This window comes from Phoca vitulina, unplaced genomic scaffold (genome assembly GCF_004348235.1).
Source record: "Phoca vitulina isolate PV1807 unplaced genomic scaffold, GSC_HSeal_1.0 scaffold9, whole genome shotgun sequence".
In the NCBI taxonomy this organism is placed as follows: domain Eukaryota; kingdom Metazoa; phylum Chordata; class Mammalia; order Carnivora; family Phocidae; genus Phoca; species Phoca vitulina.
Genome location: NW_022589712.1, coordinates 19,258,604 through 19,280,073, shown reverse-complemented (window position 1 = coordinate 19,280,073; position 21,470 = coordinate 19,258,604). Strand labels below are relative to the sequence as shown.

The window sequence follows — 21,470 nt, the reverse complement described above, 5'->3', positions numbered from 1 at the left end:
CATGAACAACGGAGACACTGGACTTTTTCATCACAGACTTCATTCATTTTTAGCTAAACTTGAGCAACAAGGGTGACATGATCTTGCCTTCCGTGCAGGGATCCCCCCGCACCCACTCTATTCTTCTGGACCCGCCCTTTTCAAGCCATTAGGAAATTCAGAGCGTCCATATTGCCTCCTTAGTTACAACTGAAAGAAGACCTGGGGAGAGGCGACATCGCATCCTAAGCCGTCTTCAAATAACTGAAGAGCGCAGCCAGGTAGAGTGGACCTGACAGAGCTGCAGTTTCTCAGAGCTGCCGGGCCCCGGGATTCCGCCCGACACCCAACCCCTAGACCACCTGGGCGTGGAGACCCGAGCTCGCCGCTCGGGCGTCCCCAGTCGCCGCCCCCAGAGCCGCGGCGCTAGAGCCGCGGGGGACCCGCCCCTCGGCTGCGGCCCTACGGCCGCCGTCTCCTTGACAACAGCGTCGCGGAGCGCGTCCCGGAGCCAGCTCCTCGCTCACAGCTCTGTGCACACTTGGGGTCCGGGGCCGCCTCTACCATGGCCTCCAAACAAACCAAAAAGAAAGAGGTGCATCGTATCAACTCGGCGCACGGATCGGATAAATCTAAAGAGTAAGGGACCTCTGCCTGCCCGTCCCACCCCTGGCCTAACCCTTGGCCTTACCACTGGAAATGGGGCTTCTTCCCGGCAGCAAGCTCTGCCAGGGCGGGAGTGGGACTGGCCTCCTCGCAGCTTCTCTTTTTTGGGAGGTTCTTGTTCCCGTTCCTTCCCCATGCCTGCCTCCATTCGCCCCCTTCCCAGAGCCCCTGGTTTCCCTGCCTCAGGTGCCCAGCTGCACTTCTGGTTTCCCTCGGTGAAACTCCCACTCTTCCCGCCCCTCCCTCCTTCATAGCCCATCCAGGCACGTCCTGGGGTGCAGCTGCCTGACGAAGGAGGCAGAGCTCAAAGGATGTCCAGTTAGGGTCACATCTTCCTGGCCCCAATAATGACAGAGAGAGACAGACACAGACTAGAGAGACAGAAAGAACTTTGACCTCAATGCTTAATGGCGAGTCCCTAGTTTCTATCGGCCTCGTCCAACAACTAAAGAACTTTTATCAGATGACATCAGAAGTAAAATAATTTTAAAAAGTTAAAACTATATAAATACATAGTTCATGTTACTGGTGTAACTCCTTTCCTACACGCACCCCCATGTTCCTGATTCTCTAGTTTCCAGTTCTGCCTTTGTTCATAAGCAGGCTTCCAGCTACCTAGCAGATAATCCATTCATTTTATTAACTTAAATTCCAGGCACTATATTACATATTTAAGTGATTTTAACAAGATCTTGTAAGTCTGGTCATTTCAACATTTACTAATGATTTCCATTCTTCTAGGTCCAAGTCTTACAAGGCCCTATAGGATCAGACCCCTATTACCCTTCTAACTTTACCACCTTGTTCACATAGTAGTCTCCTCTCCACTCCCTGGAACACCCCTGTGTTGTTCCGACCTCAGAGCCTTTGTACTTGCTATTTCCACTGCTGGAAAGTTCTTCCCCCAGATTTTTATATGGTTTTCTCCCTCACCTCCTTTAGGTGTGTACCTAAATGTCATTTTCTTGTGTCAGCTTCTTTGGCCAACTGGTTTAAAATCACAACCCCTATTTTCTTGTGAAAGCCAAAAAAATCCCTCCCTATTTTCTTTTGCTGCTTTATTTTTCTTGAAATTTTTATTCATTTAACATACTATATATTTTACTTTTTAAAAATTATATTTATTTATATATCTTCCTGATAGAATGTAAGTTCCATAAGGACAGAACTTCTTTTTTATTTTATACACTATTGAATCAAGTGATTCTTGGATTGTACATAGCAGACACTCAAAAATGCTTATTTAATGAATGAATGACAGTAATTAAATAAGAGATTATAACAGGGTTGCAACAGAATTTTTGAATATTAAAAAAAAAAAAACCTTAGTCAATGATGGTTATAATTAATGCACGTTGAAGACTCACAACTCTTAAGGAGCTTTGGGGGAAATCTTTGACTTTAAAGAGTTTATATCCTGAAAGAGATGAGATTGTTAACTCCCATGGGAAGAAAAAAAAAAAACTGACCAAACCAGATACCATAAATTACAGTTCATGGCCTGGGCCAGTGATGGTTGCATCACATGAGAGAGACAAGGTGCTTGCTGTTAAGATTGTAACTCTTTCCTCATGAGTACTTCCCATTTCTTTTTGAGATGATAACATTATTTCCAACATGTTCATTTCTTCCAGAAAATATTTGAGTTGAAATTATATCAATAAAACTGTATGTGTCTATTTATGAAAATAGAAGAGTAAAGGCAAATAGTTATACAATATCTAGGCTTTGCTAGAAACTATTGAGCATTAAACATCAAACCATTAGATTTTGCTTTAGCATTATATGATAAAATGTGAAGTTTATTATAAATCAAGTCTCCCTCCAAAATGTTTACTGAAAATTTAATCATAGGTACCAGGCTAAGTCATCATCAAAAGGTAAGGTGTCACCCAGCATGGGGCCTAGGGATCAAAGTCTATCAAGCCTTCAGTGTAATTGTCACTTGAAATAGGCTGGGGACATTTACAGTAAGCTTTTCTATATCATTTTACTGTAACTTATGGTTACACATCCAATAAATGCAACCAACTCTAACATGGTCCTAGATATGGAAATGAGAGAAAGGGTCTTCAGAGCCTTGAAAATAGCAATCTCCAGCATATCTCTTTTATTCCCTAAATTATGTGTCCTAATGGGGACAAATACCAAGTCTGGCTCTTGCCTAGAGTGGTGGCCAATACTGAGCATTTCCACTTGTTGATTAAGTGAGCTCATAGTTTAGTGACCTAGCTTGGTTTCCATTTCTTCTGAATTGGATTAAAGCCTGGTTCTCCTTCCCTTTCTAATCTGATCTGCTGATGGCAAAGTACAAAAACTGAGATGTTACAACTGAGAAAGCAGAGTCATCTATGTCCAGCTCTGACCAAATTCACACATCAATATGACTTTGAATCACCAAGAAAAGTTATGCCAGGTAACTGAGTTGTCAGTCTTTACATTAGATTCACCTGTTATCATTTGTCTATTTTCCTGTCTCAGGAAGGATGGAATCTCTTTTATAGGGTTCATTCTGGCACTTATTTTTTGTGATATTGGACATGTCATTTTTCTATTCTGACTTTCAGTGTTTTTCTTCTTTAAATGAAGAACCACCTAATTAAAGACCCAACACCCTCTGTCCTTCCTTTTCTGCTTTATTTTTCCCTCCAGCTCCAAACTTGCATGACTTCATCAGATTTTTAAAAGAACTTCACTGTGTCCACAGTGGGTGAGGGAATTTTGTTACAGTTAAGTATTTAACACTTCAATTTAAGTCATTTTTCCGGTAGAAGTTATCTTTTTAAAATTCTATTTTCAGGAACAATAATTGTCATAACAACTGTCACAAATTTTAACTTTCATTATCAAATATCTAGTGATAATTAGAAATTATAAACCAGTCTAACTTAATCAATTTGAAAACTAATAGGCAAGTCAAAGATACTTTCATTAGTTAGATGCTATTAGAAGGATTTATAGTGACACTAAGTCAAAACTTTGATTTTCTTGGAAGTACTAAATATAAGCCTTTGTGTAGATCATGGCTAACTTAAAAGAAAGAAAAGAAAGTATGCCTTTTAAGTATTAGTAGTTATTAGAAGTGTTAAAGCTTACACTTTTAAACACCAAACTATTTGGAACTTTAATGGGCAGTTTGAGATAGAGACACAATTTGGTGTTTATAATAAACAAAATTTTGTTTCAGTTCCCATAGCACATTCAAACCAAGCTCAAACAAATAGATAATCTGTTAAACTAACAAGAATTATGCAACCTTCTAGATTCTTAATGATGATGAAATATCATTAACCCTCTTCCCAGAAGAGAATGAAATCTGTTTCATAATGCTCAATAATCTAACCTTACTGACTGAAACGCACATCTAAATATTTTGTAGACTTCTCAAAAAAGAACAACATATCAGTCCATATGAAAATTTGAAAACAGGACTATTACAAAAGCCGAATTGTGATCAGTGTTATAAAAGCAACATAAAATAGAAGAATATATATCTTACTGAGGATTAAATTAAGTGGGTTCTTGGTTATCAGAGGTTCAAGAGGGAGAGCAGATTAAATGAAAACATGCCACAGTGGTTGGTAGATAATATGTTCTTCCACCTTCAGAGATCAGGGAAGAAATTCCCCATAAAAGAGTCGGAAGGTGCCCTATGGCACCATGTCCTGTGCTCACAGCTCCACACAGGAAGGCAAAGGTAAGAGAGCCAGCAGGTTTCACACTGAGTTTTGTGATTTCCCCAGATGACCTCTCTGCACCCTAGCGACTAAGGTCAATTAACAAATTTAAAAGGTTAGCTCCTGTGACAGAAGCTTCCTTAGAGGAAAGCTTATTCTTTATGTCCATTTCTCAACTGTTCAATGAGTATTTCTCATGCCCAAGTCACTGGTAGGTCTGAGAGGACAAGGAATTGTGAAACATGGTACCTTCTCTCCAGGGATATGTGATTTGGGAGGAAAAACATCCCCTAAGATTCACAGAGAAGTAACTAGGAAGTATATGATGATGCCACATTGGTCAGGGAGTACTTGTTGGAAATAATTGAAGGAGCCAGATGTTGGCATGGGATTAGATGAGAGACATCATGAGAGTCCTATAGTGATGGCTCTATGAGGGAGAGGAGAGAAAGATCACTTCCAACCGGAGCTGGTCTGTCCTCACTCCTCGACCAGCCAATCCCCAATTCAGAAGGCACAGGTTAGTGAGCTGGTCAGGGCAGGCTATGGGGCTGTGTACGGCATAGAAAGCCAACCAGATGGCTGGTGTAGAGTCTGCGTCTGAATGGACTGGCCCCCAAAGCATCTAAAATGAATATGCAGCAGAATGAGAGGGACAGATTCAGGGATTTAAACTTTATTAAGGGATTTGAACTGTAAGGGAAAACAGAGATGTGTTTCTATATTAAAATGATGATTTATGAAGAATAATTCAACAATTGTCTGCATGGACTTTATGTGGATTAAGAATCATAGTAGCAAGAAATGAGTGGTGTTCTGAGGTAATGGGGAATACCTGATTTGGGGAGCTCTCGATGACCGTGAGGGACATTGTTAAAGGGGAACTCTCGATGATAGTGAGGGACATTTTTTTAAATTAGTTTCAGAGGTAGAATTTAGTGATTCATCAGTTGCATATAACACCCAGAGCTCCTGACATCAGGTGCCCTCCTTAGTACCCATCACCCAATTATCCCTTTCCCCCACCCACCTCCCCTCCAGCTACTAGTGAGGGACATTTTTGTTGTTTTTATTTTTTTAAAGATTTTATTTATTTGAGAGAGAGAGAGCATGAACAGGGGAAGGGGCAGAGGGAGAGAGAGAAGCAGACTCCCCGCCGAGCAGGGAGCCCGATATGGGGCTCGATCCCAGGACCCTGAGATCATGACCTGAGCCGAAGGCAGACGCTTAACCGACTGAGCCACCCAGTTGCCCCAGTAAGGGACATTTTTAAAGATGGGTGCAGAGCTGATCTGTAAGGCAATTTTGTGGTCAAAGACCACAAAAGCCAAATTTCTGATCTTCAGTTGCAGTGGTAATATTTGTTGTAATGTCCAGGTAATGATGCCACCCTGTCTGAAAAGACAAGAGAAAAGTGTAAATAAAATTATATGACAAATTTCTGATGGCTTGGTCATAAAGCCTTCTGGGTCAGAACCAGAGTGAGGCTTCGAGAACCCAGAGGGAAGAGGGCCTGTCGGTCATACCCCCGAACACAGGGTAACCCTTGGCGCACCCCAGGGCATTATGTAAATGTCTGTTGCATATCTTTAAATATAAAATCTCAGCCCCAAATTTCTGCTTAATGAAGATGGAAGTTCCGCATTCGTCCTGGGGTATGCCTCTGGCTCTCCCTTTAAAATAAACCTAATCTGAGCATTTAAGAATTTATTAAGATTTGATACTGTTTAAGAATCATCTCTGGCAGTGAAATCTTTTTTTTTTTTTTTTTTTTTTTAAGATCACCCAATTTTTAGTTTGTTTAGTTTTGGAGAAGAAATGGTTCCCTCTAAAGTTGACTTAGTAACATTATTAGAGAAGTAGAAGTTACCTTAAAAAGATTTAAGTTTATAAACTCATGGAATTTGTATTTCATTGTTCCCTAAAAACATAATCAGATGTGTACTTTGAAACTAGTAGCACTGTGGCTAATGCTTCGAGATGTGCAAACTAATACTGCATTTATCAAAGGTGATGATTTAAAAATATTTTAATTGACTTTAATATTTCTTTGACATTTCCAGGTCACAGGTTATTTAATTCAAGGGATTACATAATCTATAAACTGATTATACTACTTGGTGTGAGATAAAATGACTAAAAAAGTGTATCTAGGACATTAAAAATAAGTCTTCAATATGAGTTGTATAGTTTGGTATGTTCTGTGTAATGTGAAAGATCGGATAGAAATATCACTATCACCCTCAACAAAGGTACCCATATGTTGTCCTAAGAAGTGTCTAAGTAGGTGCTTTGAAATTGTGTTAACATTCCTTTTCAGGATAGGTCCAGGCTAATTAATTCCAAGTTCGGGGCTGCAACTCTGCTAATTCGTAGGGCTGCATTCACACATGCCACGTGTTTAAAGCAAACATACTTCTATTTTGAATGGGGGTTTTTTGTTTGTTTTTTGTTTTTGCTGGTGTCGAAACAAATGAGGTGGTCCAAGTATTTTGTAATTATTTTTATGCCATCCTTCTGATAGGATGAATATCAGACTTACATATATTACTCTGGTTGTAGTTCTTAAAAAAATCAGCGTGCCTTTTCCACGCTCATTTCTTCGGGGTCGTGGCTGCCATCCACGGCCTCCGTTGGAGACTCTCAGAGGCCAGGTCAGCCCAGAGCCTCTCTGTTCTCTTCATCTTCAGACTCTCTGCAGCATTTGTTTCTGAGCGCAACTGCTTAGGAGGGTATTTGGAGGAGGTACCTACTGAATCTGAGGGGAGGAAACCTATCGAGGTTAGTTATAAATTAGTGAGAAAGTCTCCAGCTCGTAAAACCTTGTAGATCTGGAGGCAAAAGGAGGGGAAGCCGGAACTGTTGAGTTGTTTTGCTTGCTTTGGTCCCAGGTACGAGCCAGAAACACAGTGAGAGTGTAAGCAGGTAAAGTCAAGGTCACAGGTGAAGGCGGTACGGCACACACGGCCAACAGGGCCCTTTCTACGTACTGTTATAATGAATGAATCAGCCCCATGTTTGCTTCACTCTGGGTCAAAGTCCAGGAGGACTTAAGGACTGGTTTGCACCATCGACAAAGAATGAGGTCATGAGGAAACTAGCTGGAGTTGCAGTAAAAAAAAAACTAAACAAACATGTTTTGTGCTTGCTCTTTATAAATAGCAGCTTTGCTGCTGGAAGGTGTCAGATCCTGGGAAATGGCAGAAGCCTAAGGTCCTAGTGGCCTGGGTACTTTGACTTGGGGCCGGAGAAGCGGACTCAGAGGCCTCTCCTTCTGCTCTCCTAGCTCCTCCTGTCTCTCCAGAGAGTTCAGCGGCCTCACAGGGAAGCATGTGGCTCTCCGGCTGAATCTCACCTCTCTTGCCCTTTCCCAGACGTCTCTTTTCTCCCTGGCCTTCCCCTGCCTTGATCATTAATCATGGCCTGCCTAAGTCATTCTGCAGTGGTCTTACTCACTTCTCCTCTCATTGACACTCTTATCTCCCTTTTGATCATCTAAAACAGTCATTGCTGATTAAAGTGGACTAAATTAGCATCTGTGGTCCTTATCATGTAATTGAGCTCAAGTTCAAGTGGACAAATCCACTTGGAGGTGCTCTACTGCTCCAAGTTAAATATGTCCAAAATGGAGGTCATTTTTTTCTCCCAAATATACGTATTTCCCGCGTGGTTCATTTTAAAGAATCTTACTACCATCCTCGCTGACACTCCGAAGTTCAGTCATGCTTGACTTTCCCCTGTCCGCCCATCGCATCCAGTTGGTCTCTATGTTCTTTTGATTTTACCTTCAAATTGCTTCTCTAGCCTGGCTCACCCTTCCTTTTCTTCCCTGTCATTTTCTAGTTTGGGGCTTTTAATAACTCCAGATAGAAGCACTGAGAAAGCATTCCAACTTCCTTGCTTTCTTCATTCAGTCTCTTTCCAATCTTCTTCTTTATATGCAGTACAGTTAGTAATCTTCTCAACACACTATTCCACTAGTAGGATGTTCCTGCTTTACAAAAGAAAGAAAGAAGGAAGGGAGGAAGGAAAAGAGAGAGAGAGAGAGAAAGCACGTGAGCTGGTTGGCAGGGCCATAGCCCACCCTGACTCCCTCCTATTCTCTGTTACCAACCCAACACTAACATACAATGGACATTCTTCCACTTTTCTGCCTCTGTGCCTTTCCCCATCCTCTTTTCTCTGCTTATAATTGCTTTCAGCCTACCCTGCCATTCTATGAATATCTTAAGACCTGCTTTTCCTTGCAGCCATCATCGATTTGCTAAGTTGGAAACCATTTTCCCCCTCTTCTGTGCTGATAAAGCACATGGTTTTTAACTTTTTTAAGCCCTTTCACTTTTGCCTTTGCAGTTTTCATACTGTGTGTATTGATTCTCACTAATTTTAAGTTATTTGAGAACAGAAACCGAGTCTTACCGATCTTCGTATTTACTCAAGCACAATGTATTGAAAAAAACAGATAAATGGTGAACTTTTAAAATTAAGTGTCCAATTATTTAATTTTAATAAAACCAAGGGAATAAAAGGTCAGCACGACAACCTGGCTTTAACTATTTTTAATTGAGAATTTTTTAAGATCGCAATTTATTTCCTTACATATGTGAGGTTTCTGAAGAGTACGGCTCAGAATGCCCCAACCCAAATTAAGTCAATTGTGTAATTCTGTTCATATTCTAATTCCTTCAGGGTATTAGCTGACACTACTTAAGAACGCATGCTGATTGCACAGTGGACAAATAAACTGCCTCCCACTATGAATAAAATCGTGTCTTTACTCTGAGCAGCATGCTTGAAGAAAACAATGGCAAAATTCCAAACCCTCATTGTGTTGAAGTTTTAATCCCCACAGTGAAAATAATCTAATTAAAGCACATATAGAACTGTGTATATGTAAATCAGCTTCTGATTTTCTTTTTCTTTTTTTTGCTTAAAAGTCTCTAATGACTTTGTACAAGCTAAAGTTTTCTTTGAAGGTTTTCAACTCTTAGACATTTTCTATTGTGTTATTTAATCTTCTTAATTGATTTAAGAATTTTTAAAAAATCATTTTGTCATCTTTGCAAGGTATGTGATTAATGTGTTTTTAAGTTTTAAAAAATTATTTATTCATGTTTTATTAATAATTGGATTATAAAATACATTTTAATACAATTATGGACTACTTTCATTATATATAAAGATAGTTTTGACTTCTTCCCTATTCCAAATTATTCAGCGTATTTAATTTACCAGGAATAGGTATACATGAGAGACAAAATATGTAGACAAAATATATTTTATTGCACATAACTCAGTAATCAAATATACCATACAATGTGGATTTAATTTTACTATGTATTATGACTCTAGGAACAGAAAATATTGCTATCACAGTATGTTGTTTGGAATTTCCTTAATTTGCCTTTTATAATCCCCAGGCTTGTTTTCTTTTTATTTCTGAGATCAAGACCTGAGCTGAGATCAAGAGTTGGGTGCTTAATGCACTGAGCCATCCAGGCACCCCTCTTTTTCTTTTTTTTTAAAAACAGGTTTATTTTTTAAATTAAAAAAAAAAAATTATTTATTTATTTGGGAGAGAGAGGGAGAGAGCACAAGTGTGGAGAGGGGCAGAGAAAGAGGGAGAAACAGACTCCTCACTGAGCAGGGAGCCTGACATGGGGCTCGATCCCAGTACCCTGGGATCATGACCTGAGCCAAAGGCAGACACTTAACCAACTGAGCCAGCCAGGCACCCCAAAAAAGGTTTATTGATGTAATTCTGACATACAGTAAATTCCATGTATTTAAAGGATATGTGTTGATAAGTTCTGAAGTACATCTACACACATGAAAACATCAACATGATTAAGACAATGAACAGATTTACCATTCAAAAAGGTTTCTGTGATTTCTTGGTGATCCCTACCTTCTGTCCCTTCCTCATGCCAGTGTCCAGGCAACCCCTCTTTTGTGTTCTGTCACTATAGATCAGTTTTCATTTTCCTAGAGTTTTATATAAATGGAATCATGCATACTCTTTGTATGTTTTTTTCATTCATTATATTTATTTTATTTTCATATTCTTCCATGTTGTTGCTAGCAGGTAGTGTAGAATTGGTATTATTTCTTCCTTGAATATTTAGTAGACTTTACCAGTGAAGCCATTTGGACCTGGACACTTCACCAGTGAAGCTGTTTGGACCTGGACTTTTCTTTGTAGGGAAGTTTTTAATGATAAATTTACTTTCTTTAATAGACACAGGGATATTCAGTATCTCTAATCCAACCTGTCAATTCTTTAGTGAGTTATTCTTAGTTTATATCCTTCAAGGAATTGTTCCATTTCATCTAAGTTATTGCATATATGGACTTAGAGTTGTTTGTAATATTTCTTTATTCTCCTTTTAATGTCTAGAATCAGTAGTGATGTCCCCACTTTGACTTCTGATATTGGTAGTTTGTGTCTTCCATCTTATATTCCTGATCAATCTGACCAGAGTTTGATTAATTTTGATGATCTCAAAGAACTGGATTTTGGATTCATTGATTTTTCTCTATCATTTTTCCATTTTCTATTTCTGTTGATCTGATCTAATCTTAATTTCCTTGCTCTATTTACTTTAGATTTTACCAGTTTAATGTAGAAACTGAATATATTGAGACTTTGACTCTTTCCTGATATAGGGATTTTGTGCTATCATTTCTCCCTTATGTACTGCTTTAGTAGCATTCTGTAAATTTTAATGTTTTCTTCATTTTTATTCAGTTCAAATACTTTCTAACTTATTTTTTTATTTCTTCTTTAACATATTGATTAATCATAAGTGTTTTGTTTAAATTCTAAATATCTTAGAATTTTCCAGATTTTTTTCTTAGTGATTTCTAGTGTAATTCCATTGGTTAGGGATGATTACTTTTTATAATTTGAATTCTTTTAAATTTGTTGAGACATTCTGTGTCTTAGATTGTGGTCTATCTTCATAAATATAATGTGTGTTCTTGAAAAGAATGTGCATCCTGTTGTGATGAAATGTTCTATAAATGTCAATTAGGTCAATTTTGATGGATATTGTTCTATATTGGATAGAGCTCTGTATACTGTATCTTCTGCAGCCTTATTGATTTTCCATCTGGTATCATTTTTTTTCTTTTGCTTAAAGGCCTTCTTTTATTTTTTTATTGTGCTAAGGGTTTTCTGCTGATGAATGCTTTCAGCTCTTTATGTCAGGAAAAAAGTGTTTATCTCACTTTCACTTTTTAGAAATATTTTTGCTAGGTGTAGAATTCTAGCTTGACAGATTTTTTTCCTTTTAATTTTTTAAAAGATATTTCCCATTCACTTACATTGTTTTTAAGAGAAATTTGCTGTTTTTCCTTTTACTTTGTTCCTCTGCATGTAATATGTGTCTTTTTTTTTTCTCCAGCTACTAGAGTTTTGTTTTTTTTTTAACACAACATATTGTTGCAAACAGAATTCAGCGATGTAGTGAGAAGAATATACACCACAGCCAAGTGGGATTTATTCTTGGAATGCAAGGATGGTTTAACACATGAAAAAAATCAATATGATATACCATATAAACAGAATAAAGATAAAACCCACACAATTATCTCCATTAATTAGGAAAAAGCATTTGACAAAATTCATTGCCCTTTCATGATAAAAACACTCAACAAACTAAGAACAGAAGGAAAGTACCTCAACATAATAAAACCGTATATGAAAAGCCCATGGAGGATATCATACTCAATGATGAAAGGCTAAAAGCATTTCTTCTACGATAAGGAACAAGACAAGGGTGCTCACCTTAACCATTTCTGTTCAACATAGGACTAAAAGTTCTAGCCAGAGCAATTAGGCAAGAAAAGAAAATAATCCAAATTGTAAAGGAGAAAGTAGAATTCTGTTTGCAGATGGTATGATCTTACATGTAGAAAATGCTAAAGATGCCACAAAAAACCTTTTAGAATAAATAAATTCATCAAAGTAGCAGGATACAAAGTTCACAAAAATCTGTTTTCACAGATTTCACACATGAAAATCTGTTGCATTTCTATACATGAACAATGAATAACCTGAAAAGAAAATGACAAAAGCAATATTTACAATAGCACCAAGAAGAATAAAATACTTAGGAACTAACCTAACCAAGGAGGTGAAAGACTTGTACAATGAAAACTACACAACATTGCTAAAAGAAATTAAAGGCATAAAAAAATAGAAACACATCCCATGTTCGTAGACTGAAAGACTTAATGACATTTTAGTGTCATTACTACCCAAAGCAATCTACAGATTAAATGCAATTCCTATTAAAATATCAGTGATTTTGTTTTTTGCAGAAATGGAAAAACTCATACTAAAATATATATGGAGGGGCGCCTGGGTGGCTCAGTCGTTAAGTGTCTGCCTTCAGCTCAGGTCATGATCCCAGGGTCCTGAGATCAAGCCCCGCATCAGGCTCCCTGCTCAGGGGAGAAGCCTGCTTCTCCCTCTCCCACTCCCTCTGCTTTTGTTCCCTCTCTCTCTGTCAAATAAATAAATAAATATCTTAAAAAATATATATATATGGAATGGGTAACCCTCTGAAGATCTCAGTAGTTTTCTGGGAAGCTCTTTTTTCTGGTGTCTGTCCTGCAAACTCTAGCTGCTATGGTCTCCCCCAGACTCTCACCTCCTGCTCCTCTACTCAAGGAATCTGCTGAGATATGCCTGGATGACCTCTCCCTGCACTGCAGCCCCAAGCTCTCTCACAACCGTAAGCTGAGGCAGTTATAAGGCTCACCTCATTTGGCTCCTATCTTTTCAAAATCACCATCTTTCATCACTTGATGTCTGTCTGAAAACCAGTTTCATGTGTTTTGCTCAGGTTTTTGGTTGCGTTAGGTGGGAGGATAAATTCAGTCCCTGTTATTGCAACTGAAATGAACATGGCATCTCTTAGGTTTATTACCTAAATCTTACATTTTATTTCTAAATATTAAGATGGGAGGGTTTGAAGCAGTTTTTACAAATATATATCCACAAATAATATATTGCAAATATGGATACAATTCTTTCCCTAAAAGTGAAATCCCAAATTATACATAATTGCCAGTATATATTATCTTCTTAAATATTGGTTTTTGATGTAGTAGAGACGTTTTGTTATAAGACTTTTAATTAAAAGAATGTAACTTACAGATGTGATGAGGATTATTTTAAGTCACATTTTCATAATTATTATCTTTGTGTTCATTTTTGAGTTGTATTGAAACTTGAGTGTTCCCCAAGCTTCCTATTTTAAATCGATGGCCCATTATGGGTAAACGTTACTTAATATATATCTAAGAATAAAATGTTCATCTTTGTACAATGGGCAAAGTCAACACTATCTAGAAAATAAGGGCCAAGCTCATCAGCAAGACCCTCAGTGGGGAGCTGCCTCCCTGCTTACCTTGTATTTCTTTCCAACCTAATTTCCCCCACTGCTTTATGGTATTTGCTCATGCAGTGCTGAAAAGCTCATAGTTCTCTGCACCCACTCTGCTGTTTCTTTCCTCTGTGCTGTCTCTTATGCTATTCTCTTTTCTTACTGATGCCCTTTCTGCTTTTACAACCTGGAAAATTTCTCGTTATCCTTCGAAACAACTCAGATGCTATTTATCGCAGGAAGTTTTTCCTAATTGCCTTACACTGGGCACAATGCCATCTGTGAATGCTTCCATCTCTGCATATACTACATTATATTGACATCATCTGTTTACCTGTTTGAATTCCAAAATAAACTCAAGAGCAGAGACATGTATTTATGAGTCTGTAACCCTATCATCTAGCACAGTGCTTGTCACAGAGCAGGTGTTCAATAAATGTTAGTTAAAAATAAGTGAACTGTTGGTTGAGTGAGATTCCTTTTCATTCTGAAACAGTATTTTTCTAAAATGTCTTAGTCTCCAGACAGATTGGTTGATTTGATCTTCACTAAAAGAATTCTGCATTCTCAATGTCCTGTCTACCTAAGGCAGAGTTTACACTGAGTTGTGCCCTAATGTCAAGTCCACTCTTTCTGTTCTTTCTCAGTTGGAAGTTTTATGATTTATTTCTTGAAGTGTCTTTGCAATGGACTGAATGTTTACCCTAAAATTTGTATATTGAAACTCTAATCCAAATGTAATGGTGTTGGACATGGGGTATTTGAGAGGTAATGAGGTCTGTGAGTGTGATGCTCTCATGAGTGGGATTAGCGTCCTTTTAAGAAGAGGACAGAGAGAGGGGCAACTGGGTGACTCACTTAGTTACGCATCTGACTCTTGATTTTGTCTCAGGTCATGATCTCATGGGTTGTGGGATCGAGGCCCGTGTGGGGCTCCGTGTTCAGTGGGGAGTCGCTTGAAGATTCTCTCTCTCCCTCTGCCCATCCCGCCACTCATGCACTCTCTCTCAAATAAATAAATAGATCTTTTTTTCTTTTTTTTAAAGAAGAGGACAGAGAGCTCTCTAGCTCTCTTTCCACTCTGTGAGGACACAATGAGGACTTGGCCATCTGCAACCCAGAGGAAGTCTCTCATTAGAACTTGACCATCCTGGCACCTTGATGTCAGACTTCTGGCTTCCAGAACTGTGAGGAATAAATTTCTGTTGTTCATAAGCCACACAGTCCGTGGTATTATGTATATGGTATTATAGCAGCCCAAACTGACTAAGACAATCCTTGTTTTTTTAAAACACATTTATCTTCAAATACTTTCCTATATAGTTTACAGTTACTCAGCATTATTCCTAAAGAAAAAACAGTCACACTAGTGTCCATCAGAACTCCCTCTCCCATCTCATTTATTTTTGATAGCTTTTAAAAACACAAAGTTATTGTTATCATTATTTGTTAGTAGGAAATACTTTTTAGAATTTTACCAAAATGTTGTATTGATTCATTTGTTTACCATTGCTATTTGTAGTCCACACTTTCAATCTGAGTTCATTTCCTTTTTTCCTGAGATAAATCCTTCAGTCAATATTTTTATAGGAATCTATTGTGGTAAACTCACAATTTTAATGTTTTTATATAATTTAAGATAAATGTTTCTACCTCACTTTTATTTTTATTTATTTTTATTTTTTTAAAGATTTTATTTATTTATTTGACAGAGAGAGACACAGCGAGAGAGGGAACACAAGCAGGGGGAATGGGAGAGGGAGAAGCAGGCTTCCCGCAGAGCGGGGAGCTGGATGCGGGGCTCGATCCCAGGACCCTGGGATCATGACCTAAGCCAAAGGCAGATGCTTCACGACTGAGCCACCCAGGCGCCCCGTCTACCTCACTTTTAAATAAGAGTTTAATTGGATCTTAATTTCAAGATCAACAGTTATTTTACCTCAGCTTTGATGGTATCACTTCCTTCCTTTACCGTGACTGTTATTGCTGTCAATTTGGTTGTTTTTATATTTAAGTAAGTTGTCATTTCTTTCAGTGTATAGATTTTAATTTTCATAATTTTCTGCAGTTTTAGTTGATACATCTAGATGCAGATTTCCACCCCCTGACCTCCCATTTATCCTTTGCTATTGCTTGATGTACTTTCTTCCATCAATTCTGAACATTTTTCAGCAGTTATATTTCCAGATATTTCTCCCCACCCCCATTTTAACTATATTATCTGTCTGGGCCTTCTTTTAGGCATACACTGGAGTTTTTCAATCTATCCATTTGCTTAGTTCACATTTTCTATCTCTTTATCTATACGAATACTTTATTTTATTTTTTTAAGCTTTTATTTGAATCCCATTCAATTAACATACAGTGTAATGTTAGTTTCAGGTGTACAGTATGGTGATTCCACACTTCTGTACAGCACCCTGTGCTCATCACAAGTGCCCTCCTTCAACCCCATCACCTATTTAGCCCATCCCCCGACCCACCTACCTCCCCTTTGGTAACCATCACTTCGCTCTCTGTAGTTAAGAGTCTGTTTCCAATACTTGATTTTAAAAATTCTACCTTCTTGGGGCGCCTGGGTGGCTCAGTTGGTTAAGCGACTGCCTTCGGCTCAGGTCATGATCCTGGAGTCCCGGGATCGAGTCCCGCATCGGGCTCCCTGCTCGGCAGGGAGTCTGCTTCTCCCTCTGACCCTCCTCCCTCTCATGCTCTCTGTCTCTCATTCTCTCTCTCAATAAATAAATAAAAATCTTTAAAAAAGAATTTTAAAAAAATAAAAATTCTACCTTCTAAATCACTAGTCCTCTCCTTTCTTCGGCTTTATTTAGTGTATTCTTTCAACAGCTGAAGTTGTCATTGCTAAAATTTTCCAATCAATATCTCTTTGTTCCTATTGATCTTGTCTTTGTTTGTTTGCTTAATATCTTTCCGTACTTGTTGCAAGGCGGAACTTTCCCTCCTTTATCTTTTCAGTATTTCTAAACATTTAAAAACCTTATAAGTTTGCTACATTCTTTTCTTTTCTTTTTTTAATTTATTTACTGACTGTCCTTTGTAATTTTAAATTTGTTTTTTTCCTTTTTAATGTTAGTTTTTTAGTTCATATTTTGTAGAAATTTTAAACTCACGTATACTGTTCTTTGCCATGTGGTTTGGATGGTTTTCCAGAATGAGTCACTCCCTACCCATTGTGACATCAGTTGTGATACACTACTGAAAAGGACAGGACGGTTGTTAACAATATTGAAATATTTCCTTGTCAGTTGGCAAATAGCTGCTGTTTTGAGGTTTCTGAGGACTCTCTCTCTCCTTTTGAACTCTGACCTCTCTGAAAACCCTGGGACCTATCCACAATTCAGTTACTAAATGACTGAGGGACCAACATGCTAGCATCTCTAGCACACCGTTCCAATATAAAAACAGAATCTTTTCTGATTAGTAAGTGTATTTTTATATTACCCTGCCCCCCACCCACGTTTTAGCATTGGGAGGTTGAAGGCTTTTCCCCTGTGTGGGAAGTGCTATCCCTGATGCCACACCCACTGTGGTAGAGGCCACCCGCGTTCCCATTTTTTCCCTCTTAGCCAGCCTATTTCCTCATAGAATCACAGGGAAGTGGCACATTGTCTGTTAGGCCATGAACTATAGGGAGAGCCTTAGTTCAAAGCTAGGAGCTCATGAGTAACTCTAGCCACTTTCTCATTTATGAAGCCTATTTCTGGTCTCTTGACATTTACAGGGTAAAATTAGCTTCTTTTCCAAAATGGACTTACAGATTTTTAAGCTTGGACTACCACTGCTCAAATCTAATTCTAGTACCTACTTGTAGATTATACTATCTCAACTCCCTATGCTCCCCTAGAGGTTCTTTCTGTAATTAGTACATTGACTTCTTTTTTTAACTGAGATATAATTTACATATAGTATTATATTAGCTCAGGTGTACAGCACACTGATTTGATATTTGTATCACCACAGAAATGGTCACCACAGTTAAGTCTGGTTAACATCCATCACCATACATAGTTTGAGAAATGATCACCACGGTTAAGTCTGGTTAACATCCATCACCATACATAGTTACAAAATTTTTTTCTTGTGATGAGAATTTTTAAGATCTGCTCTCTTAGCAACTTTCAAATATGCGATACAGTATTATTAACTATAGTCGTCATGCTGTACATTGCATCCTCATGACTTAGTTATTTTATAATTGGAAGTTTATACCTTTTGACCACCTTCACCCATTTTGCCCACTTCCTGCCTCTGCAAACACTCATTCACATTTTTCAATGGCTTTTAATCATGATCGATTCATTGCAATCACAACTATATATATAATTAATATATCTATCAATTACATATATTATATATTATATATAATCATCTTAACACTTTTGTATCTGTTGCTTACTTAATATATCATTTTCATGTCAGACTATTCTGTCCAACTTGACCTGGTGTTATAAATTTGCTTCCTTTCTGCCGTTGCTTCTCTTTTCCCCAGGAGTACCTTTACATTTTATATATCCGCTCTGGAAATCAGCCTGTTGTCTGGTTCTGTGGAATTTTTTTTCTCCCTCCAAACATCATTTTCCTGTAAAATATCATTTGGCATTTTGAATGTACAGGCTTTATGTGATAAACATTCCTCATTGACGTGACGTTTTTTTAAAATAATAAATTTCCATAAATATGTTTGTCTACAGATTTCTAGCCTCTCCTAAAAATGTCAGTGAGACTTCCTCTATCTCCATAGCATATTTAGACTCACTGTGTAGAAGGGAGTGTTTAGCCATATATTTTGAGGATATAGTTATCTTTCAAATCTTTTATACAACTTGTAATTTTAATGGATTGAATCATTAGCTAGTACTTGGGTATATTGCTATGTGAATAACATAAGTCTGGGTACCCCCCTGATATTTTAGTGTGTAGGTTTGATTTCTTTGCACATATGAGTTTTCTAGAATTTGGCAACATTTATTTCCCAGTATTACCAGTTCCTAAATCTTCAAAAGTCCTGAGCTACTTCTGTGTTTAAAGATTAGCTTGTTCTCAGAATTGATGGAACCAGGAATAATGTGCTTGGAGTGGTTACGGGTCTCCGCTATGCTATAGCCGTAGGCACGTTCTGGCAGCGAGCGTCAAAGGCATACTGTGCTAACCGTTTCAAAAGCAACATATTCGTGCGTGATCTTTTGAGGTCTACAGTGTATTTGACATTGGGCTATATTTGACGATGTTTATATTGTGTGTGTAACATATAGGTGAGCTATTGGGCTGATATAAGAATCCTCAAATGAGAGTCTTTTTAAAGTGATCTTCAATATAGATAAAATCAAATTTGATATGTTACAAGGAAGGTAGGCCAATTAGTGATAAAGCTTAATAGCTTTAGGGAGGGAGCCAGAATATTTACTTAGGCTTGACAGAATGAAAAGGAGAGCAAAACATAATCTTAGCAGAGCCTTTATTTTTTTTTAAAGAAATTAGATCTTCCCGGGTGCCTGGGTGGCTCCGTTGGTTAGGCGGCTGCCTTCCGCTCAGGTCATGATCCTGGAGTCCCGGGATCGAGTCCCGCATCGGGTTCCCTGCTCAGCGGGGAGTCTGCTTCTCCCTCTGACCCTCCTCCCTCTCATGCTCTCTCTCTCTCATTCTCTCTCTCGCAAATAAATAAAATCTTAAAAAAAAAAGAATTAAAAAAAAAAGAAATTAGATCTTCCTGTTAGAAGAACAGCTTTTAAGAGACTGAGCTTCCCGAATGAGTTAAATTTTATCATGATTTTGATGGATACAAAGTCACGAATTTCTTTTAATCTCTACAGTTGTACCAACCCCCAATAAAACAGAGGTATGGTAGTGGGCTATTTTATGCCTTGATTTTTCTATTAATATTATGAAAAATTCCCTTTCTTCCGAAAACTATTCTAGTCACCTTTCTGTCATCTTTTCTTACATGCTGCTTAGAAATACTCCTTTACGATGGATATATTCTTAGACTTTCTTTTCCAGCAAGATAGTGGATTAAGATAAAAAGAATAATACCTACAAGTGCCTACCTAAAGAAATAAAAATCTTCAGGATCCAGAAACGAGGAGGGAACTGAAAGTCAGAATGTTTTAACTCTAAACTGAGGCTGTAGCTTTCCTAGGGAAGGTTTAGCCATCTTACGAAAGCAGAGTCTTTTGTTTTAATATATATAGGACAAATGAGGAAAGGGAGTGTTCCAACCTTGGATAAAGGCATGACTTTCCAAAAGTTTAATTCTTTTTATTTTTATTTATTTTTTATTATTTTTAAAGATTTTATTTATTTATTTGAGAGAGAGAGAATGAGAGAGAGAGCACATGAGAGGGGGGAGGGTCAGAGCGAGAAGCAGACTCCCTGCCCAGCAGGGAGCCCGATGCGGGACTCGATCCAGGGACTCCAGGATCATGACCTGAGCCGAAGGCAGTCGCTTAACCAACTGAGCCACCCAGGCACCCCTAATTCTTTTTAAAAAGGTGAATAAGAAAACCTGCTTTATAATTTTAGATTATAAGAAAGTTAGATTTTCTATGCTTAGTGTCCCACTGAAAAATAAAAAACCTTCCTTGAGAAATGGAAACCTTGGGATTGAGACTTAGTAGGTTCGAGATCTGATTTTAAAGTACCTATGGGTTCCTGGGTGGCTTCTTTATTTGGGATCTCTGAAAGAAAGAAAATTCCATATTAACATTGAAAAACCATTCTTTCAATACCGATTGCCTTGGGGAAAGGGGGATCTGTGGAAAAGAAAACCCTGATAAGGATGGGCTCATAATAAAAGTGTCCTAAAACATGAGAATATATTTTTAAAAAGGCAGAAATCACAACAACAAAGAAGAATCAAGTTTCAAAGATTTAAGATAGTAGAAAAATAATCTATAAGTAATTTACCATGTGTATGTTTATAATGATTAAAGATAGAAAAGAAGAAATCCAAACCCTAAAAAAAGAATTATAACCTTTAAATTTGTCAGCGTTAACAACCAGTGCTAGCTAGACTATCAAAAAAGCAAGTAGGAAGTAATCAGTGCTAGCTACAAGATCACACAACCCCCAAATCACACAACAAAGGATATTTCTCATTTATACTAGAGTTTGATCGGGAGTTTAGTAGTGGCTTTGCATGTGCTAAATAAGGATTTTTGGCTCCTTCCATCTTGTGGCATTACTGATGAGGGAACAAAAGGCAAGCTGAGGACAAAGCAGAAGCTGACACCCCACAACCCCCCCTTCCCCAGATGGGATATATGTGACATTCCTCAGGCACTCCTGGCTGCCCCGAAGCTAAGGAAAGGAAAAACAGAGATCACAATCCTGCAAGGCTGAGTCTCCTGAGTCTCCCTCAGTTTACAAATGTCTTAGCAATCTATAAGCACAAAGCATTTCTATCAATAACCTAGCTTCCAGAAGGAAGTGCAGATACAATTAAATGTCCTTATAACCTGCAGCCCATTGACAGATACTTGAAGTGGGCAGTGTTATGTTCCTCCAGGAAGCTCCCAACTATCTTCATGTTAATGCCTTGCTAGAGGGAAAAACAACCTTAACTTGGCAATGGCAAGGCCTGAGGTATCCTGTGAGTCTTCTTTAACATATGAAAATCCTTTTGAAACGTCCCCTTCCTTTCCCTTCCCCAACCCCATAGTATACAATCAGCCATCCCTCACAACCCTGCTGTGGCAGCTCTTTCTGCCCACGGGTCCTGTCCCCGTGCTTTAATAAA

At 38.2% G+C, this 21,470-nt stretch overlaps 1 protein-coding gene across 1 annotated transcript in view; it reads left to right on the top strand.

The window, feature by feature from the left end:
* Window positions 1-491: 491 nt before the first annotated feature.
* The window catches only part of ADGB (androglobin), a 156,310-nt gene continuing 135,331 nt past the window's right edge, over window positions 492-21,470 (top strand). The window contains 1 exon segment of the mRNA XM_032407707.1: window positions 492-618. Coding sequence (XP_032263598.1) covers window positions 545-618 — 74 coding nt within the window. The 5' untranslated portion in view covers window positions 492-544.